We start from the raw sequence: 23,235 nt of genomic DNA, 5'->3' as shown, positions 1-23,235 counted from the left end.
AGGCATATGAGTGAGGCTTCTGTGGGCCACACAGGGCGCAGGCCCACCTGAACAGCAGCGGCACTCTGCAACACAGCCCTGACTCAGGATGTACAAAGCACACTCTAGACTATTAACTAATTGGTTGTCCCCCAACCCCCTGTGAAACGGGAAAGGCAGGGAGGAGAGTCTACATCTGATGAGTCTTGTCCAAGGTCACACGGTGAGCTGGAAATTCAAGGCCAGGCCTGAGTCTTGCTCCCGGGAACAATTAAATTTAATTTAACAACATTTATCAAGTATCTATTATGTGCCAGGCACCTGGCTAAAGAAAGAGTCCTTTCCCTTAAAGAACGTAAGTGTCCTGAGGGGAATACCATGTATACAAAGGAGATAGGGACATATAAGGAACTCCTAAGTGAGGAAATTCTCTTTACCAGTACAGATCACTGCCTTCTCTGCCACTCATAGTCTTGGAGAGTTGTCCAGAGCAGACCTTAAGTGACTTACTCATAGTCCCAGAGCCAGGGGCCTTTCTCTCCCAGTCACCTCTCACCCCCTGGAATCCTAACCCCAGAATCTCCCCACCCTCCCAAGCCCACCTCAAACTCCTGCAGGGTGACAGTGCCCTCCGAGATCAGCTTGTCTGCATACTTCTTCAACACTGGTGTCTGCTTGTGAATCTGCTTGTACATGAGAGGCTGCGTGAACATGGGCTCATCGACCTCGTTGTGGCCACGCCGGCGGTAACACACCTGCAGGGGAGGCTCAGTAAGGCAAGTGTCACCATGTTCCCCAGCCAGCTCAAGAGACCCATTCAAAGGGCAAACTCTGACCCCAAACATGATCCCTGGGTGACATCTCCCCCTCCCACACAGGATGCATGTGGATAGAATTAATAGTATATATTTACATTCTATGTTACATAGAGTATATATACCATTATACAGTATATTATCTAACTAAATTATGATATATCAGCATACTTAGAGATTATACATAACATAAATATATTACATTATATATGTTTTTACATTTTATTTCTACATAGACAATTGACAATTCACACAGGGCACAAGCAGAATCAGACAAGCTCCATTTGCTCTTGCCTCTCGGTATTAACCTAGTTTCCTTCCAGGCTCAGTTCTTGCAGTACCATCTACTACACAAGGCCTGTTCTGGTCCCTCCCTTCTCCCCCATACCCCCATTTGGTACGAGAGGTAACTCAGTGGCACAGCTGATAGATCTTCCTTTCTCTAAGGCTAGGGCTCCAAGTGCAAATTCTACCTCTGATACTTACCAGCTGTGTGACCCTGGATAAATCACATAACCTCCTCTGCCCTAGTTTCCTCATCTTCCTCATCCTTGGCTTCTAAGGTCCCTCCCAACTCTTCAGAGCCCCCATGTTCTTTCCTCTCTGTGTCCCATTCTCAGGTGAGGTCTCAGAGAAAGGAGCTTCCTCTACCCTAACTCCACCAACCACACCAAACACACACTCTCTGTCTCTGTCTCTCTCCCTCTCATCTGGTTCTCACCAGGTCCACGACAACATCTTTGTTGAAGGTGTTTCTCCATTCGGCAGCCACACTGCAGACATGCATCACAGCCTCAGGGTCATCTGCGTTCACGTGGAAGATGGGTGCATTGACCACACGAGCCACATCGGTGGGGTAGGGGGAGGAGCGAGCCATTCGGGGATCTGTAGTGAATCCAATCTGGAGAGACAGGGGACAATAACGAAGTCTCCTCTCCAAGAGGTTTTTCCAGAGAAGAAGCACCCCCACACAAGACACAGCGCAAGCCAAGTGTTAAACAGGAAGTCTAGAGGTTGGCTGGACCTGGTAGATTGAATGGAGTTGTTGGGTATTCCATAGCCAGCCAACTGTTATGCCCAGTGAGCTGACCAGCAAGTCAACTAGACCTAGACAGAAGGCCTGCACTGGAACACGCAGGCTATCCTAACTGACTCTATCCAGTGGGATATGGGGTACCTAGAACCATAGAATGTTTGAGCTGGTACAGGCTCTAGAGGTCATCTAGTCCAATTCTCTCATTTTATAGTTGGGAATTCTGAGTTTCAGAGAAGGTCAGTTGGCTTCCTTGCAGTCACTCAGCTAGTTAGTGAGAAATCTAGAACTCAAACCTAGGTCTCAACTTCTAGCTCACTCATTCCACTAAAATCTCACAGATGTCTATAGATTATGGGCAGACTACACCTAAAAAGTCAGCTCCAATGGGTTGGCCACCTATATACAGTGGATCAGACTGACCTCAGTTGCTAGCTGGGTCAGCCATGGATTTTGGTTTGTTTGTTTTTTTCAACTGTGAAGTTTAAATAACAGAGGTTAGAAATGCTAGCACCCAAATTACAACCAGAAAAAAAAATTTGGAGCTCAGATTACTGGTTCTTTATCTGACACTAATTTTCTATGTGATATTGTTTAAGACTCCCTTAACTTGTTCTGTGTATCTATTTTCCCACTAGCAAAATTGTGGAGAGGGCCTAACTGGCTCCCCGCATTTTCAAGGACAGGTCTTGGGGTAAATGAAACACTCTGCCATGGTGATGGAAAAGCTGGTCAGTTGTGGGACCATCTGGGTTGCTTCCCCAACCCCCACCTCACCTCACCTGGTTGTTGACCACGACGTGGATAGTGCCATTAGTGGTATAGGATGGTAGGTCACTAAGATGGAAAGTCTCGTATACAACACCCTGCCCCGCAAAGGCTGCATCTCCATGGACCAAGATGGACATGACCTTAATGGAAGAGAAATCTTTGCTAGGCAGACATGACTGAATCTCCTTCCTGTCCCTGAAGTCTGGCTCTAAGCCCTGACCCCTCTCTAGGCCTCAGACACTGACCCCGTTTGACAGCTGTCTGAGTTATACACATTTCGTGTAGTCTGGTATGTATATTAAGCATCTATCCTCATCAGGCTGGGGAGAGAAATAGGGTGTGGGGATAAGAGGGTTCCCAGAGGACTGAAGCTCCATCTTCCCCATCAAAACTCCTTTTGATTCTTACTTACCTCCCCTGCCTCTATTTCCTCTCCCCTTTCATAATTCAGGAAACATGGCTCTACCAGGCCCTGTTCCAAATACCCTTTACCTTCTTGCCTTCTGTATCTCCCCGATAGAATTGCTCAGCTTTTGTCTTTCCCTGAACCACAGGGTCCACGGCCTCCAGATGGGAGGGGTTGGCCACCAATGACAGCGTAATGTTCCTGTTTGTAACTCGGTTGATCCTCTCATGGTACATGCCTAAGTGATACTTAACATCCCCAGAGCCCTGGAAACCAAAGGACATAGCAGTGAGCCTACCCTGGTAGGCACATAGTATCCCATCACAAAGAGAAAGCCACATGGTGGGTCATTTTTACTCTTGAGCCTTCATAAATTTACTCTCCCTGCTGGGAACACCTTTTCTTGCTACAATGCTTTTCCCAGTAGAAACATGGTACACTCACTGCCCCACACAGGTTAAAACTAGAACAATAACAAAGAAATGGATACCATCCCTGCATTAAGGATCATGGGTAAATTTGTGAAACCTCATCTGCTTGTCTTTCCCTGTTGGAGATGTCTCTTAGACAGAAAGCTCCCTGAGGTATGGTCTCTTGGTCTGTCTGTACATGATACCCAGAGAGCATGATCCGGGTGACAAGGACCACAAAGGGAACAGTTCTAATCAGGTCCCCACTATTTTATTAAGTAGATTCTTGTTTGGAAGCTTCCCAAACTCTGGGGTAAGGGGAATAGCCCCTAGGCTGAGAATACTTGCCCCCAACCTCCCCTAAATCAATACCACCCTCCACCATCCATGGAAGATCTGGGAAAGCAACTGGGGAACAAAGCATCCATCTCTCTCCTGCCCCATGCCACCATCAACAACCAACCTCATCTGCTGCCTCCAACTTGGAGTCAAACTGACAGAAAATCTGCTCAAGCTCTTTGCGGATCACATTGGCCAAGACGTTGAGCCGGCCCCTGGGGACAGAAGATTCTATTGTAGGAAACTCTCAACAATCTGATGCTGCAAAAGGTTGTCAGTTCCAGGAGAGAAGGTAGGCTCTCAAAACAAAATCCTAATGTGATGACAAACAGTGTGGTGGAAAGAACCCTAGATTTCTAAGTCAGGGGACCTGGGTTCAAATCCTGAATCTGCCATTCTTTACCTCTGTTTACCCGGGCAAGTCATTTTATTTCTCAATCTCAGTTTCCTCATCTGGAAAATAAAGACAATGGACTGAATTAGGAGTTCTTAATCTTCTTTGTGTCATGGATCCCCTTTGGCAGCTCGACGATACAGTCAACTAGCTTTTATTAACTGCCTACTATGCACCAGGTAGTGAGGTAGCCCCTACACTGTGCCAAGATCAGTGAACTTGGAGTCAGGAAGACTTGAGTTCAAATACTCCCTCATACTCTTACTAGCTGTGTGACCCTGACCATTTAACCTCATTTTCCTCATTTGTAAAACAGGAATAATAATAGTACCCATCTCACAGGATTGTTTTGAGGACAAAATGAGATGTGTGTGTGTATGCATGCACACACACACATATATGTAGCACTTTCTTTTTGCGTGCTTTTTGGAGGGGGAATTGGGGTTAAGCGACTTGCCCAAAGTCACACGGTTAGTAAGTGTTATGTGTCTGAGGTCAGATTTGAACTCAAGTCCTTCTGACTCCAGGGCTGGTGCTCTATTCACTGCACCACTGCCCCAGATGTAACATTTTCAAACCTTAACGTGCTACCTCAAAAGTCAACAAGCATTTATTAGGAACCTACTATGTGCCAGATATTGTGCCAAGCACTGGAGATGCAAAGAAAGGCAAAAAAAAAAAAAAACAACCCAAAACTATGCTCCCTGCCCTCAAGGCACTTCTAGTCTAATAGAGAAGCTCACAATGCTAGCTACTGTTATTGGTACTCTGATGAAACCTGCTGACTGCTGCTCAGAATAATGTTTGGTACCTACATAAGTGAAAGAAAAGCTCAATTTCAGTTAGAGATTAGTGAAACTAAAGACATGATATTTTTCTTCCTATCTGAAATCTATCCAGAGAAGCTTGAGGATCCGTGGACCCCAGGTAAAGGACCAGATGATCCCTAAGGTCCTTCCAGCTCTAACTCTATGAGCTTATAAAGAAGTGAGAGGGGACATGGCAAGAAACACTAACGTGGCTTTATGTTTAGTTTCTACATACTCCCGATGCTAAGCAATGTGATTGACATATGGTGGAGGCTGGATAAATTCTCACTGATTGACTGATTGATTTTAAAACAGAAGCAAGGGCATGTAAACAAAGGGCGGATATTTTATATTCTCTGAGTGGCATATTCCTGTAAAAACAGGGTCAGAGAGGTTAAAGCTAAGAATGAGCTAAGGCTTTTGAAAGATGCCAACAGAAATAAATAAAAAGAACATTTTCTTTTCCATTCTCTTGACACCAGAAGAACAAGGAAGAAAGGGGTAGAAGTTGGGGTAAATGAAATAATGATAATTGATGACAGCGAGAAAGTCAAGCTACTCAGTTCCCATTAGCTTCTGTGTTTGAGGAGAATGACTGAAAAAGATACAACAAAAAGGGTTAAAAAATTGAAATCTAAGACAAATGAAGACATAGTAATAAAGTGTCTATGAGCTTTTGATGTGTTCAGGTCATCTGCCCTGATAAATTATACTGAAGAAAATGGGGGGGAAAGAAAAGAAACAAAACAACCTCCTGCATGTGGTGGCTGACTTGCCTTTACTGCGTATTTAAGGAATCATGGAGAAAAGAAATATTACAGGGCTTAAGAATGAAAAAATGTGTCATTATTTTTTTAAGGGGAAGAGGCAGATTCCATGAACTGATAAATTTGACAATGATCCCTGGCAAAAAGATTTTCAAAAATTATTAAAAGGATGGTTAGAAAAGGAAGTGGTCACTAAAAGTCTGTATGGGACTGGGTCTGTATTCCAAAGAGATCCCAAAAAAAAGGGAAAAGGACCTATTTGTACAAAAATATTTATAGCAATTCTTTTTTGTGATGGCAAAAATTTGGAAATTGAGGAGATGCCCATCAATTGGGGAATGGTTGAATAAGTGGCAAATGAATGTAATGAAATACTATTGTGCTATAAGAAATGATGAGCAGGGTGATTTCATAAAAATCCTGAAAAGACTTACAGGAACTGATGCTGAATGAAATGAGCAGAACCAGGAGAACATTGTATACAGTAACAGCAACATTGTAGGATGACCAACTATGAATGACTTAGCTATTCTCAGGAATAAAAGTATCCAAGATAATCCCAAAGGACTCACCATGAAAAATGCTATCCACATCCAGAGAAAGAACTGATGGAGTCTGTCTGCAGATCAAAGCATACTATTTTTCACTTTATTTTTTTCATGTTTTTTTTTCTCTTTTGGTCTGTTTCTTCTTTCACAACATGACTAATATGGAAAGATGTATGATATGATTGGATATATATAACCTATATCAAATTGCTCACTGTGTTAGAGAGGGGGAAGGGAAGGGAAGGGAAAAGGGGAAAAATCAGGAACTCAAAAATTTTTTTTAATGAATGTTAAAAATTGTCTTTACATGTAACTGAAAAAAATAAAATACTAATTAAAAATAAAAGTCAATGTGGGGTCATTAAGGACAAATGATGCTATACAAGACTTATCTTTGTAGTATTATTAAATTAATAAGTTGCTTGATGGTAAATCAAGGAAATGCCACAAACAAAACATATTTGCATTTCAGCAAAGCACATGCCAAAGTCTCTTATAATATTCTTATGGACAAGATGGAAAGGCATGTCCTTGATGATAATATAGTTAGGAGGATTCTGAACTGGCTGAATGATCAGACATTAAGGGCACTAATTAATGAATCAATATCAAAGTGGAGAGAAGTGGGGAGTGGTGAGCTGCAAGGCGCTATCCATTAAATTTGTCGGTGACATGACATGATACTAAGAGAGAAAACTAATACAATAAATGACCAAATTAGGGTCCAAGAAAGATCTCCTTAGATTGGAATGATGGGTAGAATGTAATAAGATGAAATGAAATAAGGATAAATATAAGGTCCTGAAGTTAAGGGAAGGGTAAAAAAAAACACAACACATGTGTAGAAAAGGATGGAGGTGAAATATGAGGGAGATTCATGAACTGATAAATCTGACAATGATCCCTGGCAAAAATTTTTTTTTTTAATTATTAAAAGGATGGTTAGAAAAGGAAGTAATCACTAAAAGTCTGTATGGGACTAGGTCTATATTCCAAAGGGGAATTAGTATACTCCAAGCACAATATGAGGAGACAGTATGTTGGCAGCTAAAAGGCTAATGAAGCTTTGGATTTTTAATAAATATGTGAGAGGCACCTTGATGCAGCAGAGAGAGAACCAGCCAGAAAGAGCTAGGCACAAGCCCTGCTTGTGACACAGACTCCCTGTGTGGCCCTGAACAAGTCATTTAACTTCTCTACCCACTGCTGTCCACAAAACTTTTGAATGCACTTGAACCCCATTAAAATGTAATTTTAAAATGCAATTTAAAATGTTTAACAAAATAAATAAAAATATAATAAAACATTGATAATGTTAATTTGTGGTTTTCTAAATCAGTATGGCAGCTAGGTGGTTCCGTGGGTAAAGGACCAGGGCTGGAGTCCAGAAGATTTATCTTCCTGAGTTCAAATCTAGCCTCAGACACTTACTAGCTATGTGACCCTGGGCAAGTCACTTAACCCTGTTTGCCTCAGTTTCCTCATCTGTGAAGTGAGTTGGAAAAGGAAATGGCAAAACCATTCCAGTATCTTTGCCAAGAAGACTCCAAATGGAGTCATGAAGAATCAGATATGACTGAAACAACTGAACAACAACAAAAAAGTCAATATGTGGTCAGCAGGCATCTGTTTCTATTTGTTTGACACCACTGCTCTAGGGAGTACTGTAAGATCATAAGTTGCAGTGGCTGACCTATATTGATAGGGTGAGTTCTCTCAACTTGAGAGTTCCCTGTACCAGTGAAATCACTGGTTGGTCCAGTCCTTATCACCATCCCTATCAGTAGATACATGGCATCCGGAAGACTGGAGGCAATGGTCTTTCTGTCGTCTGCCTCAGTAAGATAATATCACAAGCTTTGTTTTCTATTTTGAGTCCACATTCTGGAGAGGCATTGAGAAGCTAGAGCTCATAAAAAAAAGGGGGGGAATGAGATAATACGGGTACTTAAAACTATGCCCATAAGGATAGGTTATGGAGAAAGAAAGAAAAAACAACTAGGAATGTTTATAAGGCTAAAAAAGGCAAAGATCTTCAAGTATTTGAACTGTTGTCCTGGGAAAGAGATTGTACTTGTATGGATGGCTCTAGAAAGGACCAAAGGGTGGAAATGATAGCAGGATATTTTGACCCAGTATAAGGATCAAAGGAATAAAGACCGAGAATTTGAAGAGACCTTGGTGTTATATGGTCCAAGGATAAAGAAACCAAGCCTTCAGAGAAATTAAGTAACTTGCCCAAGGTCACAAAGCCAACATATATATCAGAGGCCCTGACCGCAGTTCTTCCTGGTTTCAAGGCTGGCTCTCTATCCATTCTGTTCCTCCTCTCAAATATCTACTAACGAGCAGAGTCTGGAGTTAAGCCTATGTATTTTGAATCCAAATCTAGTACTTTTTTATAGTATAACACAAATTTCTTAACAATGTCCCCAAATGGAATGGATTCCTTGTGAGATAGTAAGTCTTCCATCAGTGAAATGAGCTTCATTGTGAGACAGCAAATTCTCCATCACTGGAATTTACAGGAGCAGAAGTCATCTGACCCCTTGTTGGAGATACTGTTGATGGCTAAGAACAAGGCTAGAGGATTCTGAAATCCCTCCCAACTTTGAGAATCTAGACATCTCCTCTGTTGATGATGGTGGATGAGTGAATGGATAGACATAGGGACAAATGGATAGATGGACAAATGAAGAACAGGAAAGAGCCTCTAGAGTAAAATCCTAAAGATATGAGTATGACAAGAATTTTCAATTTATTCCCACCAACCTCCCTGCTTCCCTCCTCATTCTTCCCAACAGTAAGTAAAGCCCCAGATGACAGCTAGGCATGGCCAGGGTGTGGTAAGGGAAATTTTGTAATAACAATGCAACTCTGGGCTGGTTAAATTTTTTTTTTAAACTATTTGCAAGGTTGGGCTCATTCTTTATCCCAGAATAGTAAAAGTATGTGCCTAAGGACATAGAAGGCCCTTTAGCAGTATCTGAATAGCACTAGTCAATGGCACTAGCAGTAGACCATAGACACAACCCAAGAGTTAGACATGCTGGTACTGGATCTGCCTGGTACTACAAAGAGTTTCACCAGCCCCCTTAAACCCAGTCACTCCCAGAAACAGTTCCTTTCTCCCCAGCTCCCACCTGTGAGGCATTCCCAGAATCACGTTCTCAATTCCCATCTCGCTTGACTTGTCAATGATTGTCTTGAGAGCAGGAATCATGACCTCACAACCCTCCAAGCCGAATCGCTTCTCTGAGGACCACTTCCGGGCCAAGAAGTCCTCAAATCTGCCCAAGAGAGAGGGGAAGAGGAGAGTCAGTATCTGTTACAGAGAGGATATCAGACATAGTCACGCGAGTGCACAGGAGGGGACCCAACCAACAATCAACTATGCTCTTTTGACAAAATGTCAAATTCACATTGAATGTAGCTTATTCATCTTGGGGGAGAGACAGACAGTCTTGAAGTAAACCAGAGAGGGGTCTTCACATTTTTTGTGTTGTGAACCCTTCTGACCATCCGAGAAAATTTATGAACCCATTCCCAGAACAGTGCATAAATGCATAAAATAAAATGCATAGGATGACAAAGGAAATCAATTATACAGAAATAAAGTTATCAAAATGTTTTTTAAAATAAGCTCAGGCAAGCCGCCATGGGGGGGAGGGGAGGGAGGGGGACAAAATGTGAAATTCAAGGAATTGTGGAATTGAATCCTGTAAACTAAAAGGAAACAAACAAATTAATAAATTAAAGTTTAAAAAAAAATTTAAAAAAAAGAAGTCATCTAGTTCAATTTGCTCCTGAACAAAAATCCTGTCTCCAACATCCTTAACAATTGGCCACCCAATCTTCGCTTGAAGACTTCTAGTGAGAGGGAACTTAACTTACTACATAAGAGCGTACCAAAATAATCCAATTCCACTTTTTGATTGCTCTAATTATTAAGGAAGTTTTTTTCTTTCACAAACCTACATCTGCCTTTTTGCTATGTATTAGTGCTTCTAAATAAATTTCTATGATAGTTGAAAAAGTTATAGGCATGTTTTTGTTTTGTTTTATTTATATTATGATTTTGATATCTTCTACTTCTCATAAAGTAGGAAGAAGTAACTCATACTGGTAAGCAAAATTTTAAGACAAATTAAATTTCTGACCTCTGTTTTGATTTATAGATTGTATGTATGTCTTCAGAGGACATTTCCCTTTTTTTTTTGGTATTTCTTTTATGCAAGCATAATATACAAGTATATTCTTGAAAAAAATAAAAATAAAAAAATAAAATAAAATAAGCTCAGGCACCAGCCCTATGGCCCAATGAACCCAAGATCCAAGGTCAACATGCCTCATCTCAGGAGATATGGGAAGGAGCCAATGACTGCCTAGCTCTTTTGTCTTTGTCCAAGAGGAGGGAGGAGCAAAGATTTGGAGTAGTCAGCCCAACATTTTTTCTCCATGGAGAAAAAGAAGGTGCCATCAATAAGCAGGACCCGCAATAAAACAATGCTGAGAACCTAGGATACAAGGAAGGACTATAGGTTCTGCCCTGTAGTAACACCAAATGGCACCAGCTTGAACCCCTAAGTACAACCCAGGTGTTCGGCATGCTGAGACTGGGCCCACCAAAGAGGAAAGGGAATTTGTGGTTCAACCTAAAGGTCTCGCTAGCCCCCTAAAACCTAACCACCACCAAAAATAACCCTTCCTCTCCCCTAGCTCCCACACGTGTAGTAACAGGTATACTTAATCTAGTCACCTCTGCTCAATTAAATAAAAGTCAATTGAAAAATAATGAGTGGAGGGATGGGGGTGGGGAGAAGGTGGCATTCTCTGATACTCCCTTAGAGAGTAGGAATTTGGTCTGGGCCCACATTCCTGACATTTGGGGTCTAATGTGGGGCAAACTGCCTTAATACCCAATATTTGACTTTCTGACATTCTTTCCTAATTTCCAATCCCAAATGCTCCTCTCATCCCAAGAATCTTCTTCTCCATGAACCTATCTACTTGGCTCAGTTCAGAAATAACATCAGGGATAAATAATGACTTTCTAAGCCACCAAAGAAAGGTCTGTCCCAGTAGAATTTCTGCAGGGCCTTCTTTCAAGTCAGAAATATAATATGTTCTGAATCTTGCTTTTAACCCATTCATTATTGGACTTCCAACGGGGCAGCCCAAGCCTTCCCTCTGAACACCACTAGTGGACAGGATGGTGCTTAATTCCCCTCAATGAGCCAAATTCAAAACAGTCCCAGGAAGCAGGAGGTTTAAATGTTCCCAGGGCCTCCTCCGACTCCTGAAACCATACCTCGTGGACCGCACCAGCCGCGCCAACAATGTCCTCTTCTCCTCGTTGGTGAATTTCATCACTCCAGGGGTCTCAAACTTCCGCCGGATCCACTGGCACTGTTCCACATCATTAATGAACATGAACTCCAGGCCAATGTGCTGGCAGTAAGTGTTCTAGAGAGGAAGAGAGGGGCCTGGGCAAACTCCACAAATCTGGCAAGCCACCACCTCATTCTTTTTATATAGAGAACTAAGGGAAGAGGGAAATGGGAACAAGCCTTTGGGAGGCCACGACAGAACCCTGCAAAGCCATAGCTGACTGACACATTCTCAAAGAAACACTGTCAGAATTTCATTTTTCTATCAATTTCACTTTGGACCTTGAGATAGCAAATTACTTGCTAATTAATGAATAGGGAGCTGTTTAACCACTTGGCCTTGAAATGGAAAAGAAATAAGCCTCATCAGACCATCTTGTATAGCCTTTTAGGAGAGATTCCATCCAACCCACTGCCTCTGAGAATTATCTTCCCTTTAAAAAAAAATAAACATCCAAACCATGCTTCTTTCCCTTCACATATCAAAGCCCTTAAGGCATCTCCCTCTCACTGTCTCTCTGGAAGCTAAAATCTACACATTCCTCAGGGTTTAGACCTTGTGATGTGATGGCATGATTTGCTCACCTCCAAGCGCCTGATAATTTCTCTCAGAGACAGGGTGCTCTCTGGGCCCCCAATGAAGGTGGTTGTGGGCAAACGGAAAACCTTGTCCAGGTCAGATTCATGAAGATTATAGAAGGCTGATGACATGAGAGTATACAAAAGAAAAAACATCAGAGACTCATTAAAGGGATCGCCATGGTGAGGGGCTTCACTTGCCTAGGGTACACAGTGGTACTCTAACAATAACCAATCAGAGCAGCTCTCGACCACCATACCGGGAACAAGAAGAAGATGCCCAAGTCCCTTTGAGAGCAAGTAATGAGGTCTAATGAGAAGTCATGGGGCTTAGGTCCCTGACTATATCCCAGTGTTACTACTGTGTGACTGGGGGCAAATCCCTTCACTTCTCTGCTCTTATTTTCTCCCTTTGTAAAACAAGCAGATTTATCTCTGCTCTTTCCTCTCAGGAACAACTTATGAAAAAAAGAGATGGACAGTGGAGAGGTGCTGAAAAGAAAGCCTTTAAAAGAGAAAAGGGGTTATATTATGATGGTACAAGATTCCAAAAGGTCCAAGCCAGAATATAGTCAGAATCCTTTCAATCTTCATAGAGCAGATATTATGCTGAACCACTACTGTCCTGTCTGTCTAAAGAAGACCTTACCCCTGTGTGGTATTTCTAGAAGACAGTGACTATAGGGGTACTGGTGGGGTAGAGAGTAAGAAATTCAGTCATTAATTCATACCTATGCCACATGGAGCGTCTCTGCTGCGAGCAAAAGACCAAGGACAGGGATAGGGTTGGAATGTCCATTCTTTTTTTAGCTTCTAAGTAACTGGCTTTATTTTATCTTATTTTTTTTTTTTTTTTGCGGAGGAGGGAAGGTAGGGCAATTGGGGTTAAGTGACTTGCCCAAGGTCACATGGCTAGGTTTTTGTGTGTGTGTGTGTGTGTGTGTTAAGTGTCTGAGGCTGGATTTGAACTCAGGTTCTCCTAACTCCAAAGCTGGTACTCTATTCACTGCACCACCTTGCCACCCCTTAAAGTGACTGAGTTTAGCAACTGAAGCCCTGCATTGTATAGGACATAGGTCCTGATCTCCCTCAATGCTAGTGCCTTCCCTCAGTTAATTATCTTCAATTTATCAAATTCACCTTGCTTATACTGAGTTATTTACATGTTTTCTCCTGCTAGGCCATGAGAGCCTTGAGAGTAGAAAATGGGTTTTGCTTTTTCTTAGAATTCCCAGAGTCTAGCATAGTATCCAGGAAATAGTGGATACTTGAAAAATGCTAGCTGATTGACTGGCAATGACAGCAAGAAAGGGATGAAGACTTCTACAGGCAGTTGATGACCACCCCCTGGCCCAAAGCACACTAACCCCACTGGGGTCTGGGCCCTCCTTTCAGGAAGTGGCAACTGCTTCTCACCCAGCTTATCGATGGTGGTGATTAAATCTGAGGGCACAAATGAGTCCAGGTCAGCATCCAGAATTCCAAGGGGATCCAGCTGGGCTACATGATGGCCCCGGATCTGTTGGGGTAGAAGTTTAGAGGTGATCAGGGGAATAAGGCCAGACAGTCTAATGCTTCTAAAAACAGGGGGCACAGAATTCCTTCCACTTAAAACCCAATAGAGAGGTGACTATTTATTTACATAGGCATCACAGAAATACCATTCTTAAGCTTATGGAGCCAATGATTCCAGCTATTAAGGCCTCATATTTCCCACCAAGCAGCAGCCTCCCCACAAAGTAGGCTTAAAATGACTTAAAAGTGTTTGTGTGTGTGCATGTATATATCTATATGAAAGATCAGAATATATATATATACATATATATGTGTGTGTATATGAACAAATATGGAAAACATGACCACCACCCCCAAACCCCTCCCCATAACCTAATCTTATTGGCAGGTTTCAAATCCCCAAATATGTGATTCTATCATATATCAGCAAATGAAATCTATAACCATGCATGTGTGAGTGTGTATATATTTTGTTTTTATGTTTTTTTGTTCCTTATTTTAAAAGCCAAAGAAGACTTTCTTTTAAAAAGGGAAATATGAACATAACTACAAATAAATTAAATGGCTTTTTCCTTGCATGGGGCATCAGAATGATTACATCTCTAAATTCCTCACTCCTGACCCTTAGATGTCTTAGCTTCTTTCAGGACTCAACACTGGCACCACCTCCAACAGGAGGCGCGCTCTCTTTCCTCAAATGAGAGAGTACTTACATATTGATGTACATTTTGATTCCCTCAGTAGAATGCAAACTCTCTGAGGGCAGGGACTGTCTTTGTTTTTTTGTCTTAATTTTCCCCAGCACCTAATGCAGGGCTTTGAACATAATTGACATTTTACTAAATGCTTATTGAATCAAACTAAGCCATAAAAACAGCCCCTGGGAATCAACAATTAGAGCAACTCTCTCTCCCAATTTGTATTTGCTAATTGAATGACATTATGGTGATTTTTACGTCACCTAATCATCACCCTTGCCTCCCACCATCCCAAATCACCACTCTTCCCACATGCATTTTGTCTAAGAATCCCCTCCAGGGACAAGTTTCCATGATGAAATGATGCAATCTTGTCTGTCGCTAATTACTAGAACATTCGAATATGATTAAGCTCATTACCCAGTCGACCCCAGAGAGCAATATTGCAATTAGCCATGTTTGGTCAAGACCAAGAATGCAAGAAATTATCCAGGACCTTAATCTAGATGAGGTTCTCTCCACCCAGAGACTCTACAATTCAAAAATCCCAGATAAATTAGGAGACTTATCAAAAGGACTCTATTTTACAAAAAAAATTAAAATGACCATAGGGCTCCTTTAAAAATGCTAGTTCACCCCCACCCCCACCCCCACAGAAATGCATTTGCCATATTTTATTCACAAAAATCCAATTTGTACACCACTTTTCAAGGAACAACAGGGCTGTTGTGGACCAATGGCCCAAACAATCTCACATCAGAATTGTTTTCCTTCCTATCAATATAGACAATTCTAGAGGAAAGGTTATCCACTGTAAGAATTTAATTCCAAGATGGCTTCCCTCTACCACCCAGAGGACTTCTAGACCATCTCCTCTCCCCATGAGCTGGTCTGGGCTTCAGAAATACAAATCAAAGCAGTGTGGCATGGTGGGTAGTATATGAGATGGTAGAAAGGACGTTAGATTTGGGAGTCAGAAGATGCAAGCTTTAGGCCCAGCTCTGCAACAACTGCTACTGGTGGGACCTTGGAGGAGTCACCTCCCTTCTCTGGACCCCATTTTCTTCATCTATAAAATGAAAGGGTGGGAGACCAGATGATTCTCAATTTCCCTCCTCGATCTAAAGTTCTGAATCTAGCCAGAAACAACATCTCCTCACAGGCACTAGTAATGAAGCTGCAATATCTGATTCACTGCTTACAAAAGACTTTCCTCAGAAATTTATCGATGTCTCAATCCACATTTTAGAGATGAGGAAACAGCAGCTCAGAGAATCTCAGGTATCTGCAGTCACACAGAGGCTAGGCCTCAAACCCAAGTCTTTTGCCTGCCAAGTCCAGAGGCCTTCCTATACCATACTTGCTCCCAACAAATGACGACAATGGCTACTGTAGGGGGGTGTATAAGTTGTGGCTTTTTTCCCCTCTTTCTGGTTTCTCTAAAGGTGGAGGTTATGTTTCCCTCCTCATCAGACCAAAGGCTTTCCTCCCCTCCCCCTCCCCCTAAAAGTATGTGTTCTCTTCCCATCTAAATGCTCTTACCTGATAGGCCCGGATCAGAGATTTTACAGCCAAGTGATCCGCCACCAGTTTCTCTGTCATGGCCTGGCTCTTGGTGAAGCCAGGGCCCTCTTGCATAGCAGTTGTGTGAATAGCAGGTGGAAACCCTGGCTGGGCATGGTCTGGGGCTGCTCCCATGCTGACAGATCGAAAAAAGGTATCCCAGGACTAGAGGTAGAAACGGGGAAATGGGGTAGACAGGCAATGACAGCACTGATGATGATGATAACACTACTGATAGCAACAATAATACTAAATAGCACTTGGCAGCACCTTTAAGCTAAAGGGTCCTAAGGAGAAGTGAGGAAGAGGGTCTGGAAGAAGGTCACAATTTACCACTGGGGGTTGGGGTTGACACTGAAGGCTTAAGAGGCAGCTGGAGCAAAAGCATAAATTCCAGCCCCAACCAGGATTAGCACATCCATAACCCTAGACAGGGAAAGCCCAACTCAAAGGCTGCTTTCTCCAGAAAGCCTTCTCTGATTTCTCTGATCACCTTCCCCCTTGAACCTCATATAACACTTTGTTTTATTGCTCATACCCCAAAAATCTTATTGCAGTTTTGGGCTATTAAAGCTTAAAGAAATAAGCTTTATTTATTTACCCATATATTATACATATATTATATATGCATATATTATAAATACATACACATATAATAATTAATCATTTATAATATTATTTGGAAAACTTATTAATTATCATACTATTTAAATTTAACTAGACACTGCACCCAGAATGTTATCCTAACCCCAGTAACTCTCGGGAATAAAAGATGGGTACAATGAATTTTGGGATCCTCCCCAGGTCCTGAATCCCCCCAAAAGTTTCTTATCATATACTATTTATGCATGTATATTATAAATGTATATATAAGACTGACATGGTAAAACACATAATTCTGCACAATTAATATAAACGGAATGTCCAAAAGGTTTTAGTGCAGCTTTAAGTTAGTAAAGCTTAAGCTTGAAGTTGCACTCAGACTTTTGGGACATCTGTATTAATCACGTAATATTCTATATTTAGTCATCTATGAATATGTCTTATTCCCTTACTTGCCCAACCTCTATGAGAGCAGGAATGTTTCTCGGTTAAAATTTGTATCTTCCCCAGTATCTTGGGCACAGTGATCCACATAGAGTAGACATTTAATAAATGATCATCGATTGAGTGAATGAATGAATGGAGAGTCCAAGGAGAGAAGTCGTGGAGTGTGGCCAACTTTAGAGGGCTCCAACCAGAGCTTCAGGGTTTGTAAAGTGCTTTCCTTCGGTTATTTCATTTAAGATTCACATTGTTCTCCCATGGCCCAGAATGCCTTATCCTTTGCAAATGAATTGATTCACTTTCTCCCTGCTGATCTCTACAATGCTCCCTAGACTCTTCTGGTGCAACCCCCTGAGCTCCCTCACGTGCTGCTCCACCAGCCTACTGGGGAATACATAAAGCAACCCAGAAACACTCACTGCTGACCCTTGAAGGTGTGGCATGCTGGGAATGGTAACCACTCTGCCGTTTTCCAGACATCAGACCCCATCTCAGTCTCTCCAAGGTCACGATTTCCTAAAGCCTCTGCTCTCCAGATATCAGCCCCCTCAAGTCATTTCCCCCTGATTCAGAGAATCTTGGCATTCATAAATATAGAGCTAGAAGGGGCCCTGCCCCTCCAGCGACTTGCCTGAGATCACACAAACAGTGCGTGTCAGGCATGGGACCTCTGAATCTGGGCTCTCCAGATTCAGAACCAGTGGCCTTTCCGCTGTATCAACAACCTTAAGTCATCCAGTCCAATCCTTGCCTAAAGTGTCAATCCAATAAGGGGTCCTTCACGAGTGGTCATCTATCATCTGCTTTAAAACTTCAGGGCAGGGAAGTCCTAACAGGGGTGGGGAACCCGTGGCCTCAAGGCCACATGTGGCCTTCTAGGTCCTCAAGTGCAGCCCAAAGGGCCTCCAGGCCATAGGTTGCCCAACTCTGCCCTTAACCCCACAGAGGAGGTCATTTCATTTTAGGACAGCCATGACTGTTAGGATGTTCTTCTGTAAGATTGAAGCAAAATGAACCTCCCTATAACTTCTACCTCTTGCTTATAACTCAGCAACCAAGGAGAATAAGTCCAATGCTCCTTCCACGGAAAGAAAGGACATTCCCCCCACTATTCCTTGATCTGTTCCAGTTTAGCATTAACAGAGATCCTGAGAGCAAGCAACCAGTGGATGAGCACTTAATTAAAGACCAGGCACTGTGCTAGGCACCAGGTATACAAAAACAAAATCAAACTCTGCAGGCCCTTTAGGAGCTTACGTTCTATAGGAAGAGATGTGTCACATATATAATTATATATGAGACACACAAAATCTACATGAGGTAACTTCCCCCTGCTAAGTTACCTCATCTTATCTGGAGTGGTCGGCAAAGGCCTTAAGTAGGAGATGGCATATGGGCTAAGTTTTGAAGGAAACTAGGGAGTCTAAGAACAGCAGTGAGGAGGGAGTGCATTCCAGGCATGGGGGACATATGAAGGCATAGAGGCAGGAAATGGAGAGTCACATATAGGGAAGAGCCAAAGGACCACAACAGGCAGAAAGAAAAAAGTGATTTCAGGCTGGACCTTGGAAGGTAGTATCTACTGGGTGACATCTCTCTCTCTCTCTCTCTCTGTCTGCCTGTCTCTCCATGTGTCTCTCTTTCTTTTTCTCCCTCCCTTCCTTCCTCTCTTTCCCCGTGTGTCTCTGCCTCTGAGTCTCTGTCTCTCTCTCCATGTGCATGTGTCTCTGTCTCTCTCCATCCCTTCCTTCCTCTTTCTCCCTCCCTTCCTTCATCTTTCTCTCTGTCTCTGTGTCTCTCTGTCTGTCACACTCACACACTCACACATACACACACACACACACACACACTCTCTCTCTCTCTCTCTCTCTGTCTCTCTCTCTGTCTCTCTGTCTCTCTGTCTCCTCTCAACTGAAACACAACCTGCATAAATCACCTACTTTACCTCCCAGTACTTCCCAGCTTAGTAACTACAATGACTTCTTCTGAATGGCATTCTCTTCTGAGTCATAGCTTCAAGTGCAACGTGGGAAGTATAAGCCATGCCTTCTTCCCATCCTAGAGATGATGGGAGGAATTGATAATGATATGGAGCTAATCATGAATGACAGTTTTTCTTCTTCCTAAGATTATATCTGTTTTTAGAACAGATCACCACCACAGCTACTTTTTTTTCAGAATGTCATTTTGTATTTTGGGCTTTTTATTCATTCAATAACATTTATTGGATGGCTTTTGTTTCATAATTGAAAAAGCATCTGCCCAGCATCTTTATTTGAGATCTGAGCCTGGAGGCCTCCCTCAGATTCCAAGTTCACCTACATTGATAGGATGAAATAAAGTGGAAATGGAAAATCTGACACTGACACTCACGACCTTTAGGACCTATCCATCAGTGGTGGTCCTAGGTTAGGAGGGTGGTTGACCAGCCCCTCTCATGAATCAAAGTTGACTTCGTTTGGTGATTTCTAAACCAAGAATTCTTGCCCCAGAACATCACATTACCATAGGATTTGGAGCTGAAGGACACATGAGAGTTCACATAATCTAGCCCCCAAGTTTTACAAATGAAGAGAACAAGGAAGATGAGGACATACCCCAGGTCACACAATTGGGATATGCAATTAATTAATACTCTAATGACAAAGATTTCAGGCCTATAACTGACAAAATAGTGAGGGAAATATTTTGGGCAAGGGAGGCTTCCCTTAAATCACTATAGAAATATGTATGTGTCTAAACAAAGGACAGCTCCCAGAAAGCCCTTTAACAAACTGTTTATTGCTCTAAACTGGAGAGAGTTTGTAGGCTTGGAACAAAACAGCCTTCTTCACAAATAGAGTCAACCAAGATCCAGAGAAATCAAGTGAATCGTGCAAGGTCACTCAGCAAGTCATTGGCAGAAATGGACGTGAATCTAGGTCTCCCACAAGCACCCTAGTGGCATGATTCTCTGAGAAGAGAGGCCCCTACACAGGCGCACCAAGACCACCATCACCCAGTCCCTCTTCCACTTAAATTCCAACACCTCCCCTGGAGGGAGAAGGGGGACAGTATGCTGCATTTCCAGAATCTCCGGGTTTCACCAACCTTGTGCACATTCTGTGGGTTTTCCAGCCACGCGAAGTACATTTCCTCAACATAGTTGCTGTTGGTACCGCTTAAGAAGGCCTCAGGTGACTTGGAGGACATATCTCGCTGACTCAGCAGTGAGACATTGAGCTTTGCCAGAAGCTGGGTGGCCTGAGGTCGAAGCCTGCCAGCCAGAATCTTCAGCTGATTCATCCTGGGAACAGAAAAAAGAAGCATCAGAATTCAGCTGCCCTTCAGCCTGGTGACTGAACATCCTGGCTCTGAATCGGTGACTTTAGTCCACCAATTCAGTACAAAGAAGGAACCAGTGCCCAAACATTGAGGAACTAACTAACATTCTATTGGGAGAAGCAACAAGTAGACAGACACACACATACAATACAAATATAAAATTAATAAATCCAAATACATTACAAAGTTGTTAAATACGGCTGGGGGAATTGGGAAAGGCCTATCTTGCAGAAGGTGGGAGCTGAGCTGAGTCTCGACAGAAACCAAGAGGGACGAGGGGAGGGCACGGAGCATCCCAGGCATGGAGATCAGACACAGGGACCTACATGAGGGCTGCCATCTAATGGAGAAACAGCAAAGGGAAGCCACTGAAATGTACTGAACAGGAGAATGACACGGGCAGGTTTATGCTTTAGGAAAATCACTGTGAATTGGAAAATAGATAAATAGTTGGGAAATATTTCAGTACCTATGTGTGTGTCCTATACTTAAAGGAAAATCACTTAGTGTCTGAATGTCAAAGTAGATCAATGTAGAGAGAGAGAGTTGAGGCAAGGAGGCCAATTAGAAGGCTATCGCAATAGTCCAGGTGGAAGGCAATAAGGACTTCAGCTAGGGTGGAGGCTGGGGGAATTGAAGAGGAAATGTAGACCATAGAGGTCGGGACAGTAGAAACAAGATTTTGCATTGGATTTAATGGGTGGCGTGAGTGAAAGTGAGGAATGGAGGAGACACCAAGGTGGCCAAGGTGAGGGACTGGGAGGATGGCATTAGTCTCGATAGTAATAGGAGAAGAAAGGAGACAGGGAGGGGGAGAAATAATGATTTCTATTCCAGATGTGTTCAATGCATTTAGAGATGTCTATGGGGCATCCACTTTGGTGGTCTAAAAGGCAGCTGTTGTTGTAGGATTGTGGCGCAGGGGAGAGACCAGGGCAGGATCTGTAAGCAACCTCTATAGAAATAATCATTTAACCCAAGGTTGCTGCTGAGATCACCCAGGCGGATGATGGCATAGAACAAAATGTAAAGAGGACCTGGGGCATCCCCAAGTTAGTCAGGCCATACAGCTATGTGTAGGATAAATCAAAGCATCACAGATCTAGATCAGAGGCTGATGAGTTCAACCCTTTCATTTAACAAATAAGGAAACAGAGGCATAGGGAGGCAAAGTATCTTGCCAAAGGTGGTCATACAAGTAGAAAGTGTCAGAGGCAGGCTACAAATGGCAGCTATCCTTATTATGAGGGCTCTGAAGCTGTCTCACCTCCCTTTGGATCTTCCCTCGCACCTAATGAGGGGCTCTGAACACAGTAGGCATGATGATGACGACAGCTATTATGGCACCCACTAATGTGCCTACTCAGCACAGGTCTAAGAGCTTTACAAATATTATTTCAAGCTGTTGTTATTCTAGACTTTGGGGAAACACAAAAGAATTTTGAAATGTCATCTCATCCATCTTCCTTCAGACACACTTCAACCACCTCAGACAGCTGAGATTCTCTCTTACATTTTTAAGGGCTGTCAGATGACAAGAATGTATGAAATGCCCCTGGAATCTCTTCTATTGCCTACTTTCTCCCTCCAGCTCTAAATCAATGATTCTCTGAGGCTATGAGCTACCATAAAATACTTCCCCATACATCTAGCCAAAATCCATCATGATGTAGTGTGAGCTATTATTATTCCTTCTTGCTCTGTCCTTACGGGAAAAAGGATCCTTCTATCCCTGCTAACAAAAGCAATACTGCAGAGCTTGGCCAGATTATCTTTAAAAAAAAAAATCCCACTCTGCCAAACTGAATTGACTACTCCCCCCCCAAAAGAAAACTGTGCACAGTCCTATTTCCATAGCAGGTGCTTGGTTGATTAAATGATCTATATTGCTGCCAACTCTATCTTGTGCTCCTTTCCTCTCCCTCTATTTAAATCCTACCCATCCTTCAAAGTCTACCTAAATTCCTGTCTTCTCCAAGAAGCAAGCCTCCCTTCAACAGTCTATCCATAGCAATTTTTCTTTCCTTGAATTTCTGGAACATTTGCTATCTGAGCCACTCACGTATGGTCTTAAGTCATTCGTTATATTGGGGGAGGAGAGTAATTCTCTTATATTTTGGAGGCTCTTTATTCAGTTTTCAAACCCCTTTATATGCTATTTCTTCTGATCAATTCATCACTTCTCCTGTGCTACAGGCTAGTTCCTAGGGATGAAAAATGGCAGTTCCTGATTAGTAACTTAAATTTCATAGGGTGGTGGGACACACACACCAATGCAAGTTAGAATGAAAAAGATAGGTCAAACCCAAAAGCATGATGGTGATAAGAATAGCTGACATTTCCAATCAGAATCAAAGAACTTCTGAGGTAGAATTATTTGGTTCTTTCACTCGTGTCTGATTCTCCACAGCTCCATTTGGGGTTTTCTTAACAAAGATACTGGAGTGGTTGGCCATTTCCTTTTCCAGCTCATTTTATAGATGAGGAGACTGAGGCAAACAACATTTAGTGACTTGCCCAGGTCACACAGCTAGTGTCTGAGGCCAAATCTAAACTCAAGGAGAAGAATCTCCCTGACCCCAGCCTGGTACTCTATCCATTCTGCCCCCTAGCTGCCCTTCTGAGTTGGTAGAGACCTCAAAAATCATCTTCTACCAATCATATTTGAAAAAGATTTTTTTTTCATGGAGTAGGATGGAGATGAGAGATGGAAAAAAAAGACAATTTTATTAATTGAAAAAAATAACTTAGGGGCGGCCAGGTAGCACAGCGAGTAAGAGCACCGGCTCCAGTGTCGGGATGACCTGAATCAAATCTGGGCTCAGATACTCAGCACCACACCCAGAAA

The 23,235-nt window shown here is 42.6% G+C and overlaps 1 protein-coding gene across 3 annotated transcripts in view; it reads right to left on the bottom strand.

Annotated features, from left to right (window-relative positions):
- Nucleotides 1-23,235, bottom strand: part of OGDHL (oxoglutarate dehydrogenase L) — a 63,301-nt gene that overhangs the window by 21,385 nt on the left and 18,681 nt on the right. For all 3 annotated transcript variants that reach the window (XM_069067224.1, XM_069067226.1, XM_069067225.1), the window contains 11 exons: nt 20,154-20,349; nt 15,996-16,181; nt 13,657-13,759; nt 12,247-12,362; nt 11,583-11,737; nt 9,415-9,561; nt 3,878-3,968; nt 3,091-3,270; nt 2,610-2,738; nt 1,516-1,695; nt 582-734 (listed from right to left, as the gene is read on the bottom strand). In XM_069067224.1, coding sequence (XP_068923325.1) covers nt 582-734; nt 1,516-1,695; nt 2,610-2,738; nt 3,091-3,270; nt 3,878-3,968; nt 9,415-9,561; nt 11,583-11,737; nt 12,247-12,362; nt 13,657-13,759; nt 15,996-16,181; nt 20,154-20,349 — 1,636 coding nt within the window. The remainder of the gene's footprint in view (nt 1-581; nt 735-1,515; nt 1,696-2,609; nt 2,739-3,090; nt 3,271-3,877; nt 3,969-9,414; nt 9,562-11,582; nt 11,738-12,246; nt 12,363-13,656; nt 13,760-15,995; nt 16,182-20,153; nt 20,350-23,235) is intronic.

Source organism: Petaurus breviceps, unplaced genomic scaffold (genome assembly GCF_028583685.1).
Source record: "Petaurus breviceps papuanus isolate PSGF00001 unplaced genomic scaffold, PetGlider_PUasm1.0 90740, whole genome shotgun sequence".
Lineage (NCBI taxonomy): Eukaryota > Metazoa > Chordata > Mammalia > Diprotodontia > Petauridae > Petaurus > Petaurus breviceps.
Note: the sequence above shows the minus strand (reverse complement) of the source record. Positions and strands in the feature narration are given on the sequence as shown.